The sequence below is a fragment of the Trachypithecus francoisi genome, unplaced genomic scaffold (assembly GCF_009764315.1).
Source record: "Trachypithecus francoisi isolate TF-2019V2 unplaced genomic scaffold, Tfra_2.0 Lachesis_group3, whole genome shotgun sequence".
NCBI lineage: Eukaryota > Metazoa > Chordata > Mammalia > Primates > Cercopithecidae > Trachypithecus > Trachypithecus francoisi.
In genome coordinates this window covers 26,207,814-26,221,039 of record NW_022681468.1, presented here as the reverse complement: position 1 = coordinate 26,221,039, position 13,226 = coordinate 26,207,814, and the positions used below count along the sequence as shown (strand labels likewise).

Genomic DNA, 13,226 nt, shown 5'->3' with positions numbered 1-13,226 from the left:
ATAATGTTAAGATATTGTTCTCTGTTCTGGGCTTCATCATATAGTCCATGCTTGCAAGGTGCAACTATCAAAAAAATAATATTGTCAAGGAAAAGTTTCCACAGGGTGTCTTCTAATACATTTGATTTTGTTGTCTCTTCATGCAGTAACAAATGACAGCTACAGATGAGTATCTTAAGATACACTTGAGTACCTAATCCTAAAACTACCAAAACAAAAAGGTCAAAGTGCAGAACTCCCCCAGCCCTTTTCTATTTTATTTAGCTACTCAAGACAACAAAAGGAAAAATTACAGCTCTGCAGAGAACTTTAAAGAAGCAGAAAAAGATTTCCACACAACTAATACTTCAGAAATATTTAGTGAATACATAAAGTATGGAATTTCTTACTTAATAGCAAATGGCTCTATCAATGATTCAACAATCAGAAAAACACTAATGGTAGGAAAATCAGTAGATCAACCACACAAAGATTAACTTGGTCATACTAAACCAAACTTAGTAAAAGAGAAAGTAGCTGACTTAGCAGGGCTTACAGAAAAATATGCTGAACAAGAAAGGAAACAAAACATGTCCAATTAAGCTCATTTTTAAATGTTCTGCAAGATATAATCCTCCGTAACAAACTCAAAACAAAGGGAAGATGATTTGTACACTGAAAATAAACTAGTTTACTTGAAAAATCCTATATTAACAATCTTATATTCACATAGAATGACAAAAGACCCCATATAGCCAAAACAATCCTAAGCAAAAAAAGAACAAAGCTGGAGGCAGTATACTCCCTAATTTCAAAACATTATAAAGTGCTTGTAATCAAAACAGCACGGTACTGGCAAAAAACAGATGCATCAACCTATGAACAGAGGCGAAAACCCAGAAATAAACCCACACATTTGTGGTTAGCTGATTTTTTATGAAGGTGCTAAAAACACACAATGGGAAAAGGATAGTCTCTTCAATAAACTGTGTTGGCAAAACTGCACATACATGCAGAATAATGAAATTAGGCCCTTATGGATGAAACACTTAAATACAAGACCTGAAACTATAAAACCACTAGAAGAAAACGTAGGAGAAAAGCTCCATGACTTTGATTTAGACAATGATTTCTTGGATATGATGACCCCAAAAGCACAGGCAGCAAAAGCAAAAATAGGCAAATGGTATCACCTCAAACTATAAAGTTTCTGCATAGCAAAGGAAACAATAAAGTGAAGAGACAATCCACAGGATGGGAGAAATATCTGCAAACCATATGTCTGACAAGGCATTAATATCCAAAATACATAAGGAACTCAAACAACTCCATAGCAAAAAAAAAAAAATTTTAATGGGCAAAGGACCTGAACAGACATTTCTCAAAAGAAGACATAACAATGGTCAATAGGTACATTTTTTAAAATATTCAGCATCAGTAAACTTTAGGAAAATTCAAATTAAAACCACAATGAGATATCACCTCACACCTGTTAATATGGCTTTTATCAAAAAGATGGAAGATAAGTGTCGGACAGGACGTGGAGGAAAGGGACCCCTTGTACCCTGTTGGTGGGAATGTAAATTAGTACAGCCATTATGGAAAACTGTATGGAGGGTCTTCAAAAACTAAAAATAAGACTACTATATGAGCCATTAATCCCATTTCTGGATATATCCCCAAAGCTACTAAAATCAGTATGTCAAAGGGATATCTGCACTCTCATGTTCATTGCAGCATTCTTCACAATAGCCAACATCTGCAGACAACCTAAGCATCTATCAGTGAATGAATGGATACAGAAAATGTAGTATATATACACAACACAATGCTATACAGCCTTTAAAAAGGGAGAAATCCTGTCATTTGCAAAAACATGGATGAATCTGAAGACATTATGTTAAGTAAAAAAGGCCAGGCACAGAAAGACAAATACTGTATGATCCCACTTGTGTATGAACTCTAAAAGTTGAACTCATAGAAATATAGAGGAGAATAATGGTTACCAGAAGGTGGTGGGGAGAGGGGGTGAAGAGGGAGAGAAAGGGGAGTTGTTGATCAAACAGTCCAAAGTTTCAGACAGAGAGGAGGGATAGGTTTTGAGATTTATTGCACATCAGGGTGACCAGTGTCAATAATAACGTATTATATATTTCAAAATAACTGACAGAATAAATTTCAAATGTCTCACCATAAAAAATGACAGATAAGCAAGGTGATAGATGTTAACTTGATTTAATCATGCCACATTGTGTGTATATATATATATATATATAAAAACATCTTATTATACCCTATAAATGTATACAACTATGATTTGTCAATAAGAAAAAAATAATAAAAAGTAAAATAAAGTCATTTACTTGGTTAAAAATCAAAGGGATCAGTATAAAGTTACTAATGATCAAATTATTGGTTAAAATATAAACTTAAAGTTCAACTGTTAGTCATTTATATACAATAGAAACATAAGGAAATACTGCACACAAATTACAGAATTGTACAAAGTACCTGAGTCATATCATCAGTCTCTTGAACAAAGCGGACACCAGTTCTTGATCTCATTCGTTTAATACCCAGTGGATCCCCATAGTCCTTGAGAGGCGAGGTAGGTGGGAAACGATGGCTCTCTTCACAAGTGAAAGAAAAGGGAAGGTATTAAAACACTGCATAGAAGAGACAATCTAAAATTTTACTCAGTACAAACAAGGCAGACATGGATATACACATACATATGTCCCTAACCCAGACTATTTCCCAAGTATCTTGCTATGGCTATAAAGTTCCATCAAATTAGCATTAATTGTGCTCTTAAAGCAGATAAAATGAAAAACAGAAATAACCTGGAAATAGAACACTCCAAAGTTTCAATTTGCTATACTTTCCAAAGAAGCAACATATTTCCTCATATAAAAATAATAAATTGCCAAATAAAAAACTTGTATGACCCCTTAATATAACTTAATACTAAAAAACACAATTTTTCAAACTATGTAATCTACAATCTGAATGGCATATAAAAATAAAAACTAAGTACATTAAAAGCACCCAATTTTTAATCATTTTTATCACAATCAACAGTAATATTAACAATGTAAGCTACCAATGTTCAATTATCTAAATCGTCTCCCCTTACTGCAGGCTTTTCGATTCAAACATGAATCTCAGTGCTATACAAAAGTGTAAGTAAGATTAATTAGGACAAATGGTCATAACTTTTAAGCTAGTCATTCATATCCACCTGCATGCCAAGACTAAAATTCACCTGGTCTTAACAAATATCACAGGATATTTCATAAGACATGTGAAATGTATTATGCTAGGACAAGATACTTAACCTAAAAAGTGTATCACATAGTGAATCTTATCTATGTATTTGTTTTGATTCTATGGCAGCAGACAAATCCAGGTTTTTGTCAGGTAAAGCTCTAATGTGGTCTACAGAGTCTAAGGAAAGAAACAATATAACAACAAAGATCCTTTAATATATTTCAAATTATGTACTATAAAATCCTGGACAACTACATGTTCTGTCATCCAATCTGCGTGAAGTTATGCGTGGGTCATATTTCTCCAAAAATTAAATGTATTCAATATCTACTTCAAAAATATTTTTAAAACAAAAAAAAGTTTTCCAGAACATTTGAAGTGTTTACCTGGCCCAGTGCCACCATCAAGGTCACTTGCACTCAAACTTGTAACAGAAATACTTTTCCCTCCTGAGTTTCTCAATAAACGTTGACTCCGGAGTTGGTCGATTGATTGTTCCAAGCTTTCTTTTAACTAATTTAAAGAATATAATGAATGAAGCGTTATTCTTCCTAAACAACTTCCAAATACAAATAGGCCAAAGATTTTCAAAGCTATTTCTGAAATATCTGGGTTCCCCCCCCCAAAAAAATCAGAAAATGTTAAACTAAGTTATGTTTAAAATATAAAAATAGTAAATATAAACATTTTAAGAACCAATACTAAAATCTGGTTTTAAAAGGCATCTGTCACTACCTATTCCATTTTTTATTGCCAGATGTGGAAAAGATGTCTACTGTATAAGGGCTTACAAAACCAAATTGAAATGTCTAATTGGTGCACCACTCATGTGAAGAAACATAACAAGGTTAACACAACTGAAAGAAGACAGAAAACTTTCCTCCCTTCTAAACATCCCTTCAGAAACTCCAGGTCTACAACAAGTAGGAAACTAAACAGCTGTCACAGTGACAGCTGCTACTGAAACAATGTACCCTGTCCAACTGTATTATCAGAATACCTCTTTCAGTCATTGAAAGGCTTCAAATCCCAGAAAATGATTGGGTCAGATATCAGACTGCCAGTACACACTAAAAACTACAGTTGTCCAAATGCTTTATTCAGTTTATTAAGGAGTCAGCCAACAGGGGACATATAAAAACATATCTTTAGACTTAAAGAGCTACATTAAATAAAAGCATGCTAAATACTGAGAATAATGTCCAGAGCTGTACACAACTACAGACATGAGAATAGGATTCGACTAAGACCCGAGGGGAAAAAAAGTAAAGCTGAAGAAAATCCATACATCCTAAATTGCTGGGAAACTTCAGGTCTAGATATCTTATTCAAGGATGAACAGAAAGTAATAATCTTAAACATAGTGCATGGATCCAGGGAACAAGTCATCTATAACTATTTAAATAGAATTTGACATTCTATGTAAACAAAACCATTCACTGAGAAGACAGGGTTTCCTAAATTCAGCCAACATTAAAAGGTAGAACACCATTTACGGGGAGACCAAGTTGCTTTACTTGGGGAAACGAGCAGAAAGAAAGGAGCCTCAATTGAAGGAAAAGCACAGATGAAACAGAATATGAGTCACAAAGCAAATCCTTTTTCAGTCTGGCTGTTTGGATTTGGCTGTTCTGGAGAGCCCAAATTGAAACAATTTGTATTAAAAGAAATAGAGTTAGAATTTCAGGAATCTACTTTTGTCCCTCTCATTTCTGTAGGGAAAAAAAAAAAAAAAAAAAGAGGATTTCCACATCCCTGTGTTTCCTCCTTCCCTAAACTGGGATATGTACAATACCATCCTGCCTTGAATATTCACCAGCCAGCTATAAGGCTTAGCATCGGCTGGGCGCGGTGGCTCACGCCTGTAATCCCAGCACTTTGGGAGGCCGAGGTAGCTAGATCACTAGGTCAGGAGTTCGAGACCAGCCTGGCAAACATGGTGAAACCTCGTCTGTCCTAAAATACAAAATATTAGCCGGGCATGGTGTCAGGCGCCTGTAATCCCAACTACTCGGGAGGATGAGGCAGGAGAACTGCTTGAACCTGGGAGGCGGAGGTTGCAGTAAACTGAGATTGCGCCACTGCACTGAAGCCTGGGTGACAGATCGAGACTCTGTCTCAAAAATAAAAATAAAAAAACAACTCAGCATCAATCCACAAAACATACTATGATGCCCAGGAAAATCAAGGTTTACCTTCAGAGTAATTTACACATACGTAAAATAACACGTAAGTAGACCAGAGATTTTATGCAGTGACCACAAAGTAGTATATCAGTAATCGATGACAAAATTATCAGAATAAAACTAAACAATGTTAAAGCTTAAAAGCTCAAATTCAAACTGTAACACGAGAAACAGACTAGAAATATAAAGTGACTTTAGATCATACAAATTAGTGTCAGAACAAAAATGTAAAATCAGCTCTCTTAACTTTTGCTGTGTTTATTATTTCCATCTTTCAAGCTAAACTCAATTTCAGTATCCTTTTGAAAGCAGAGTCAGCTATCATTTCTTACTACTGCTTCTTTTTGAAGGTAATCTGCCTTTTTAGCTCTGGCTATTTTTCAGATTTTCTCTTTACCTTTGTCAGTGGTTTTATTATATATCACTATGTACAGTTTTATTTCTATTTATTCCATTTTTGATCCATAGAGATCACAAAATCCATAGCTTAATAAATTTCATATGTTGTAAATTCTCAGGCATCATCTTTTCAAACATTGTTTTTGTCTCATTCTCTCTCCCCTCTCCTTCTGGAAATGCAACTGCATTTAAGTTATACCTTTTTACCAAATGCTGTATGTCTTCTTTTCTCTCTTCTATATTTTTTCAATCTTTCATTCTTCCAAATCTTTTTGGATATCTTATGCTGGTTTGTCTTTCAATTCATGAATTCTCTTTCAACTATACACAAGCTATTGTTCACTTCATTCATTAAAGGTCAGTTGGTTATTTACTTATCTTATTTTTCAGTTTCTGAAATTTTCATTTGGTTCCTTTTAGTTTTCAATTATTTTCCAAATCTCTTAATTTTTTCTTTTAATTTTTTAAACATGTTATTCATGGTTACCTTATAGTCCCATATATTTTTCTATTGTCTGCTTCTTCCCTTGGTTTTCAGATACCTTTTATATTCTCTTATGTCTGTGTATTCTTTATCATGTGATAGAAATTTTACATGAAAAGCTGAAGAGATCATTTAAAGTTCGAGAGGATGACATCTTTCTTCAGAAGAATCTGGTTCTGTTTCTAATAGAAAGTCAGGTTAGGGTCACTAGCAATATCAAATCACCTTAATCCACTTAGGAATTGAGTGGTTCAAGGACAGGCTTCTGTTACTATGAAGGCTGTTCTATTTTCAGTTTATCACTTCTCATTTCCAATTCACTACTTTGCCTATACTGTCACCCTTTGGGGTCTCCATTAAAGCTGAAGGACTCCTGAACTCCAGTTTTGGTCTTCCTAGCCTCTTAAGTTGATTGATAACTCTGATCCTAGCCTCTCTGCTTTTAATCCGCCTCTTTAGGAATCAGCTATCACCTTGAAGGAGGAAAAAAGTCCCAAATGTAAGACTTACACTTCTGGACTTACGTTTTTTGCCAGATCCTGACTACAAAATTCCTTACTGCCTTAGTAGTTTTTTGATGGATTCATAATATTATTTTTTTACTTTTTTTTTTATGTTTCTAGTTGTTCTCAGTAAAAGAGTTGATCCAAAATAATCTTATCTACCAATGCCAAAAGCAGATCTTGCCAGCATCCTTTATATGTAGGCTTATTTGCTAACAAATCCTAACCTGTAACTAAAAGCTGAGAAATAAAATGAATTTTCACACACACACACACACACACACACACACACACACTCCCTGCCACCAAAAGAAAAAAAGTTACCATGGGACATACAGAAGAACATTAAAGAAAAGAGAAATGAAACATTTCCCCAAAATCTAAGAAGAATAAAAGATGTTCAAAAACTATTTCAAAAATACAAAAATTACAAAAACGATTTGTCAACCCCATTTTAAAACTCTAAAAAGATATATCCAAAGCCATTGAAGATGAACAGGATGATTTATAAGGTCCAAAAAATAAAAATATGTAATGTAAAGGGAGATGAATGAAATAAAGGCTAATTTAAATTACTCTTCCAAGCATTATGGCAAAAACAATTTTTGCACCTAAAACATAAAACTAAAAACGTAATAGAATTAAAATTTACACCTGAAGTAGTCACAACACAACACAACAGACACTGCACAAAATTTAATGATGTATGGAGGCAATTTGGTAACTCCTAAAACACAAAAACCAAGAAATAAAGAGATAAAATATGAAGTCATAAAAATTGTTTTAAACTCTTTTGGATTATAACACCTTACTAGGTGTAAAGCCGAACCAAACAAAATGAAATAAAAACAAAATAATATTAATAAAACTCAATCTAACATTAATTTTCTATGATGGATGATATTATTTTCCTAAAACTAATCAATCTCACCCAAGACTGTCATACTAACTACAATGTTGTAAATTCTTTTGAGTCTAGTAGGACTACCTCACCAGATACCAAATGATGATCCTATTTTCCCCCACTTTCTCCTGTCTGAAATACTGTAAAATGGACATCACAGAACATAAATATAATGTATATCAATACCTCACTTGATATAAATGCATTATTTAAAGATTAGGTCTATTCTTTCACCCTCTGTTCATTTGATATTAGCCTGAAACAATGGAAACTACTGTGTAGCAGTATAAATGCAAATAAAATTTGGGTGCTGGAATTGAATGGCTGTGGTTTGGACCTGTGTCCTCACCTAAATCTCATGTTCAATTATAATCCCCAGTGTTGGACGTGGAGCCTGGTGAGAAGTGATTGGATCATGGGAGCAGAGTTCTTCTGAATGGTCTAGCACCATCCCCACTTGGTACCGTACAGTGAGTGAGTTATCATGAGATCTGGTTGTTTAAAAATGTATAGCACCGGGCGCGGTGGCTCAAGCCTGTAATCCCAGCACTTTGGGAGGCCGAGACGGGCGGATCACGAGGTCAGGAGATCGAGACCATCCTGGCTAACACAGCGAAACCCCGTCTCTACTAAAAAATACAAAAAACTAGCCGGGCGTGGTGGTGGGCACCTGTAGTCCCAGCTGCTCGGGAGGCTGAGGCAGGAGAATGGCGTGAACCCGGGAGGCGGAGCTTGCAGTGAGCTGAGATCCGGCCACCGCACTCCAGCCTGGGCGACAGAGCGAGACTCCGTCTCAAAAAAAAAAAAAAAAAAAAAAAAAAAAGTATAGCACCTCTCCGCATCTTCCCATGCTCCTACTCTGGCCATGTGACGTGTGTGCTTCCCCTTTGCCTTCTGCCATGATTGTACGTTTCCTGAGTCCTCCCTAGAAGCTGAGCAGGTACCAACATCATGCTTCCTGTACAGCCTATGGAACCGTGAGCCAATGAAACCTTTTTTCTTTATAAATTCCCCAGTCTCAGGTAGTTCTTTATAGCAATGCAAGAATGGACTAACACAGGTAGTTTATCCAAATCATCAAGACATGCTTTTTCAGACTTAAGCATGTAGTAGGCTTCCTCTAGCCAAAGATAAAACAATTTGAGCATAAATAAAAACATTAACTGCAATGGATGAAAACACTTTAAATATGCATAAATTATAAGTTAGTAATGATACTCAAGGGGTAAAAAAGTCATTGGTCATCATAAGAAGATGTAGGAAATCAATTATTTTGGAAACTGATACATAAATGAATTGAAAAATAATTGTAGATGCTTTTAGATTAACACGAAAATAAAATACTAAGTTTTAAAATTGTCACAGAGATCTCCGAAAGCCTTTTGATATCTCTATTTGGAAAAACTCTGATTAGAAACAAAATGTAACTCAAGGTTAATGAACTGAAAAAGAATGCATATAAAACTCAAAAGGATTGACTACATTGCAACCTAAATCTATGAAAGGAGATCATCTGGGCAACAATGGGTACTCCGAAAAACAGAAGTGATCATTAAAAACATTATAATTCAGTAGCTCACGCCTGTAATCCCAGGACTTTGGGAGGCCAAGGCAGAAGGATCACTTGGGCCCAGGAGTTCAAGACCAGCCTGGCCAACATGGTAAGATCCCATTCCTACTAAAAAATTAAAAAGTAAAAAGTAGCCAGGTGTGGTGGTACACAACTGGAGTCCCAGCTACTCAGGAAGCTGAAGTGGGAGGACTGCTTAAGCCCAGTAGTTCAAGGCTACAGTGAGCTGTGATTGCACCTCTGCACTCCAGCCTGGATAACACAGTGAGACTCCGTCTCAAAATAAGCAAATAAATAAAAATTTAAAAATAGAAATACTGTGATTCAGAAGGACCAAAGAAAAGCTTCGTTTGCTTTCCTCCGCTGTACTACTTTCACTTCTGCCCCCACTCCTGTCTGCATCTTTCACATCCCATCAGATAACTTTCTTACATGTTTTATTTTGTGGATGAAATAAGATAATCTATGTAAAATAATTAGAACAATGCCTGAGGCAGATTTGGTTGTTCAGTAAATGACACCTTTTATCATTATGATTAAAGGCAATAACAATAAAAGTAAAAAATAAACAGAATGATGAAATAGAATGCTTTAATCTGGAGAAGCTATTTAAAAGAGTTTGTCATTCCCTAAAAATGTATTTACAACTCAAATGGAAATATCTGTTGAGTTTATGTACTTCCCATTTATAAAACCACTCCCAGGCAGGACGCAGTGGCTCAAGCCTGTAATCCCAGCACTTTGGGAGGATGAAGCAGACGGATCACGAGGTCAGGAAATCGAGACCATCCCAACCAACACGGCGAAACCCCATCTCTACTAAAAATAGAAAAATTAACTGGGCATGGTAGCATGCGCCTATAGTCCCAGCTACTCAGGAGGCTGAGGCAGGAGAATCGGCTGGGCGCGGTGGCTCAAGCCTGTAATCCCAGCACTTTGGGAGGCCGAGACGGGCGGATCACGAGGTCAGGAGATTGAGACCATCCTGGCTAACAAGGTGAAACCCCGTCTCTACTAAAAAATACAAAAAACTAGCCAGGCGAGGTGGCGGGCGCCTGTGGTCCCAGCTACTCCAGAGGCTGAGGCAGGAGAAGGGCGTAAACCCGGGAGGCGGAGCTTGCAGTGAGCTGAGGTCCGGCCACTGCACTCCAGCCTGGGCGACAGCGCAAGACTCCATCTCTAAAAAAAAAAAAAAAAAAAAAAACCTGGGAGGCGGAGCTTGCAGTGAGCTGAGATCACGCCACTGCATTCCAACCTGGTAACAGAGCAAGACTCCATCTCAAAAAAAAAAAAAAAAAAAAAAAACAACTATTCCCTCAGAAAGTTCAGCATTATTCAACTCTAGGCCTACCAAAGAGACTTGATGACAATGGGTCCCTCACTGAAAATTGCTTTCTTAACATTACAATATTTACTGCTATGGAATATATCATACCTAAAATTGGGTATACATAATTTAACTTCCCAACTGCCCAATTCGAAGGAAATTTGCTACCCTAAGTAGGGATCTAATATTCAACTTTACAAAGGAGGACTATACTCTGCTAATGGTTAACAAGAATGTTTTCAATTTTTCACTAATAAATTAAAAAGCAAAGACTCAATTCCCATTATTAAGAAGGTAATGAATCTGAAACATTTCATGAGCTACCCAAATATAACAAAGTCTATAGAGCTCCACTGGTCAAGTACATCATAAATCATAAAAATGCTGTAAATACACGGATGTCCGAACTCATTTTCTAAACAAAAATAGTAGAAACCCTTATGAGAGAAGATACATTTCCCTATGCCCAATTAGCTTGCAATTACAAGTGATTAATGATGACTATACCTTTACCTTGTAAAAAAAAAAAAAAAAAACAAGTCATCAATTACAACTTGGGAGTTACGTGACAATTCAATACAATACAGGCATGTATAAAACAATCATTATTCCTTCATGTTTCCAATGATAGCTATACATACAATTAGTGTTTTCATTACATTGTATATATACCCATCAATGGAAACATGAAGGAATAAATTTAATTGGTTTTCCAAGAGTTTACAGGGTAGGAGTAAGCAATTCCAAAGGAAAGAAAAGTAGAAGATAGAATTAGCAACACATTAATTAAAAATACTTTATTCCAGAACTCTGGAGTACATTTCTTTCTTACATCCCCATGTAAAGTAAGTATAAACTGGAACATCCTTGAAAGGGCAATTTTGAAATATCCAGCAAATTTTTAAATGCACATATCCTTTAACCCTGCAATTCTACTTCCAGCAATCCTACAGGATTACAAAGACATATATATAGGTGTGTGTATAATAATGGTCATTGCTATATGTTTATAATAAGAAGAAAAACTAGATACATTCATACTATGGAATACTGTATAACCGTTCAAAACAACGAAGTAGTGCTACACAAACTTACATGGAAAGTGATATGCATTATTAAATTTTAAAACGTTGTATAACATTATATTTAATATGATTCCATTTTTAAAGCAAATCGTACATATGCTTGTAAATACATAGAAAATGTTTGGAAACATGAAGCTCTCAAAATTGTTACCTCTTTTTTGAGTGGGGCTCAAAGGAAGGTTGGATAGAATTGGAGGCCATTATCCTAAGTGAAGTAACTAAGGAATGAAAAACAAAATACCACTTGTTCTCACTTATAAATGAGAGCTAAGCTATGCGTACACAAAGGGATACAGAGTGCTATAATGGACATTGAAGACTCAGAAGGGAGAAGGCTGGGAGCAGGGTAAAAGATGAAAAACTATTGGCTACAATGTACACTCTGTGGCTGACAGGTACACTAAAATCCCAGACTTCACCACTATACAATTTCATCCATGAAACCAAAAAACCATTTGTTCCACTAAAGCAACTGAAATTTTAAAAAATTAAAAAGGGGCTTTGAGAGAGGAATTTTTCATTTTTTGTTTTAACAATGAACACTTACTACTTTAAAATAAACCATCCTTGAAATTCTTAACTCTGCATGAGGGGTTTCTCCATGGCCCAAGTTTACCAAGTCTCCATTAAATTCACGTCTTGAATTCCTCTCTCTCTCTGATGTAAAGCCTTCAAATTCAATAGAATCTAATTTATGTAAGCTAGTTAGCAATCCATCTGACAAGCTAACCTAAATTTAAACTATAAAACAATAAATTAGTTTAAAATCTAAAGCGCTTCACAATGGTTATTTCCTTTAGCTCACATCCCCATTCCCCAAAACACTTCATTCCCAAAATATTAGGTAGGAGAAAATGCAAACATATGTAGTTTCTCACATGTTCTATTGCACCCGCCTGGCCATTACTGTATTCTCGGTATCGTCCAAGCATCTGGTCCACTTGTCGCAGGTTCCGACTGGTATCCTGCGAAAGAAAATTGACTGAATTAATCATTCCAAATACTTTTTTCCTAATCGGTCTTAGTAGGATGTCAATCAACTAAGTCAACAGTTTGTAAAATGTATAAATTTTATCATGGCTAAGTTGAATATCAATGTACTTCATACATATTAAGTAAATCTTAACACCACTGAGAGAAACTCAAATCCTACTGCAATTTACTTGTGTTATATCTGCAGCACATAATGTAAATCCTTATTCAAGGTTCCCTAGTAAGTTGGCAACAAACCATTAATTCTCACAATCACAATTTTCAATTTGTGCCCCTCAACCAATTCACACTCTCTTTATAGAAAAGGAATTCTGAAACAGCAAATCTAGTAGACTGTGTGCGAGAGAAGAAAATCATTAAGATCAATGTTATTTCAACTATTCTTTTACCTCAGAACTTGATGAGAAGAAAAACAACAAATTTAATTTTAATCACAATAGAAATGGTTCTCATCTAAATATGCTAGATTTTACCTGGGAGATTAATCAAGATATTTCTTTCAAAAATATATACCTATTAATGTGTC

At 35.5% G+C, this 13,226-nt stretch overlaps 1 protein-coding gene across 3 annotated transcripts in view; it reads right to left on the bottom strand.

Annotated features, from left to right (window-relative positions):
• CEP128 (centrosomal protein 128) overlaps positions 1–13,226 on the bottom strand; it is a 488,113-nt gene that overhangs the window by 424,251 nt on the left and 50,636 nt on the right. For all 3 annotated transcript variants that reach the window (XM_033187243.1, XM_033187242.1, XM_033187244.1), the window contains 3 exons: positions 12,586–12,672; positions 3,636–3,762; positions 2,491–2,609 (listed from right to left, as the gene is read on the bottom strand). In XM_033187243.1, the coding sequence (XP_033043134.1) occupies positions 2,491–2,609; positions 3,636–3,762; positions 12,586–12,672 (333 nt within the window). The remainder of the gene's footprint in view (positions 1–2,490; positions 2,610–3,635; positions 3,763–12,585; positions 12,673–13,226) is intronic.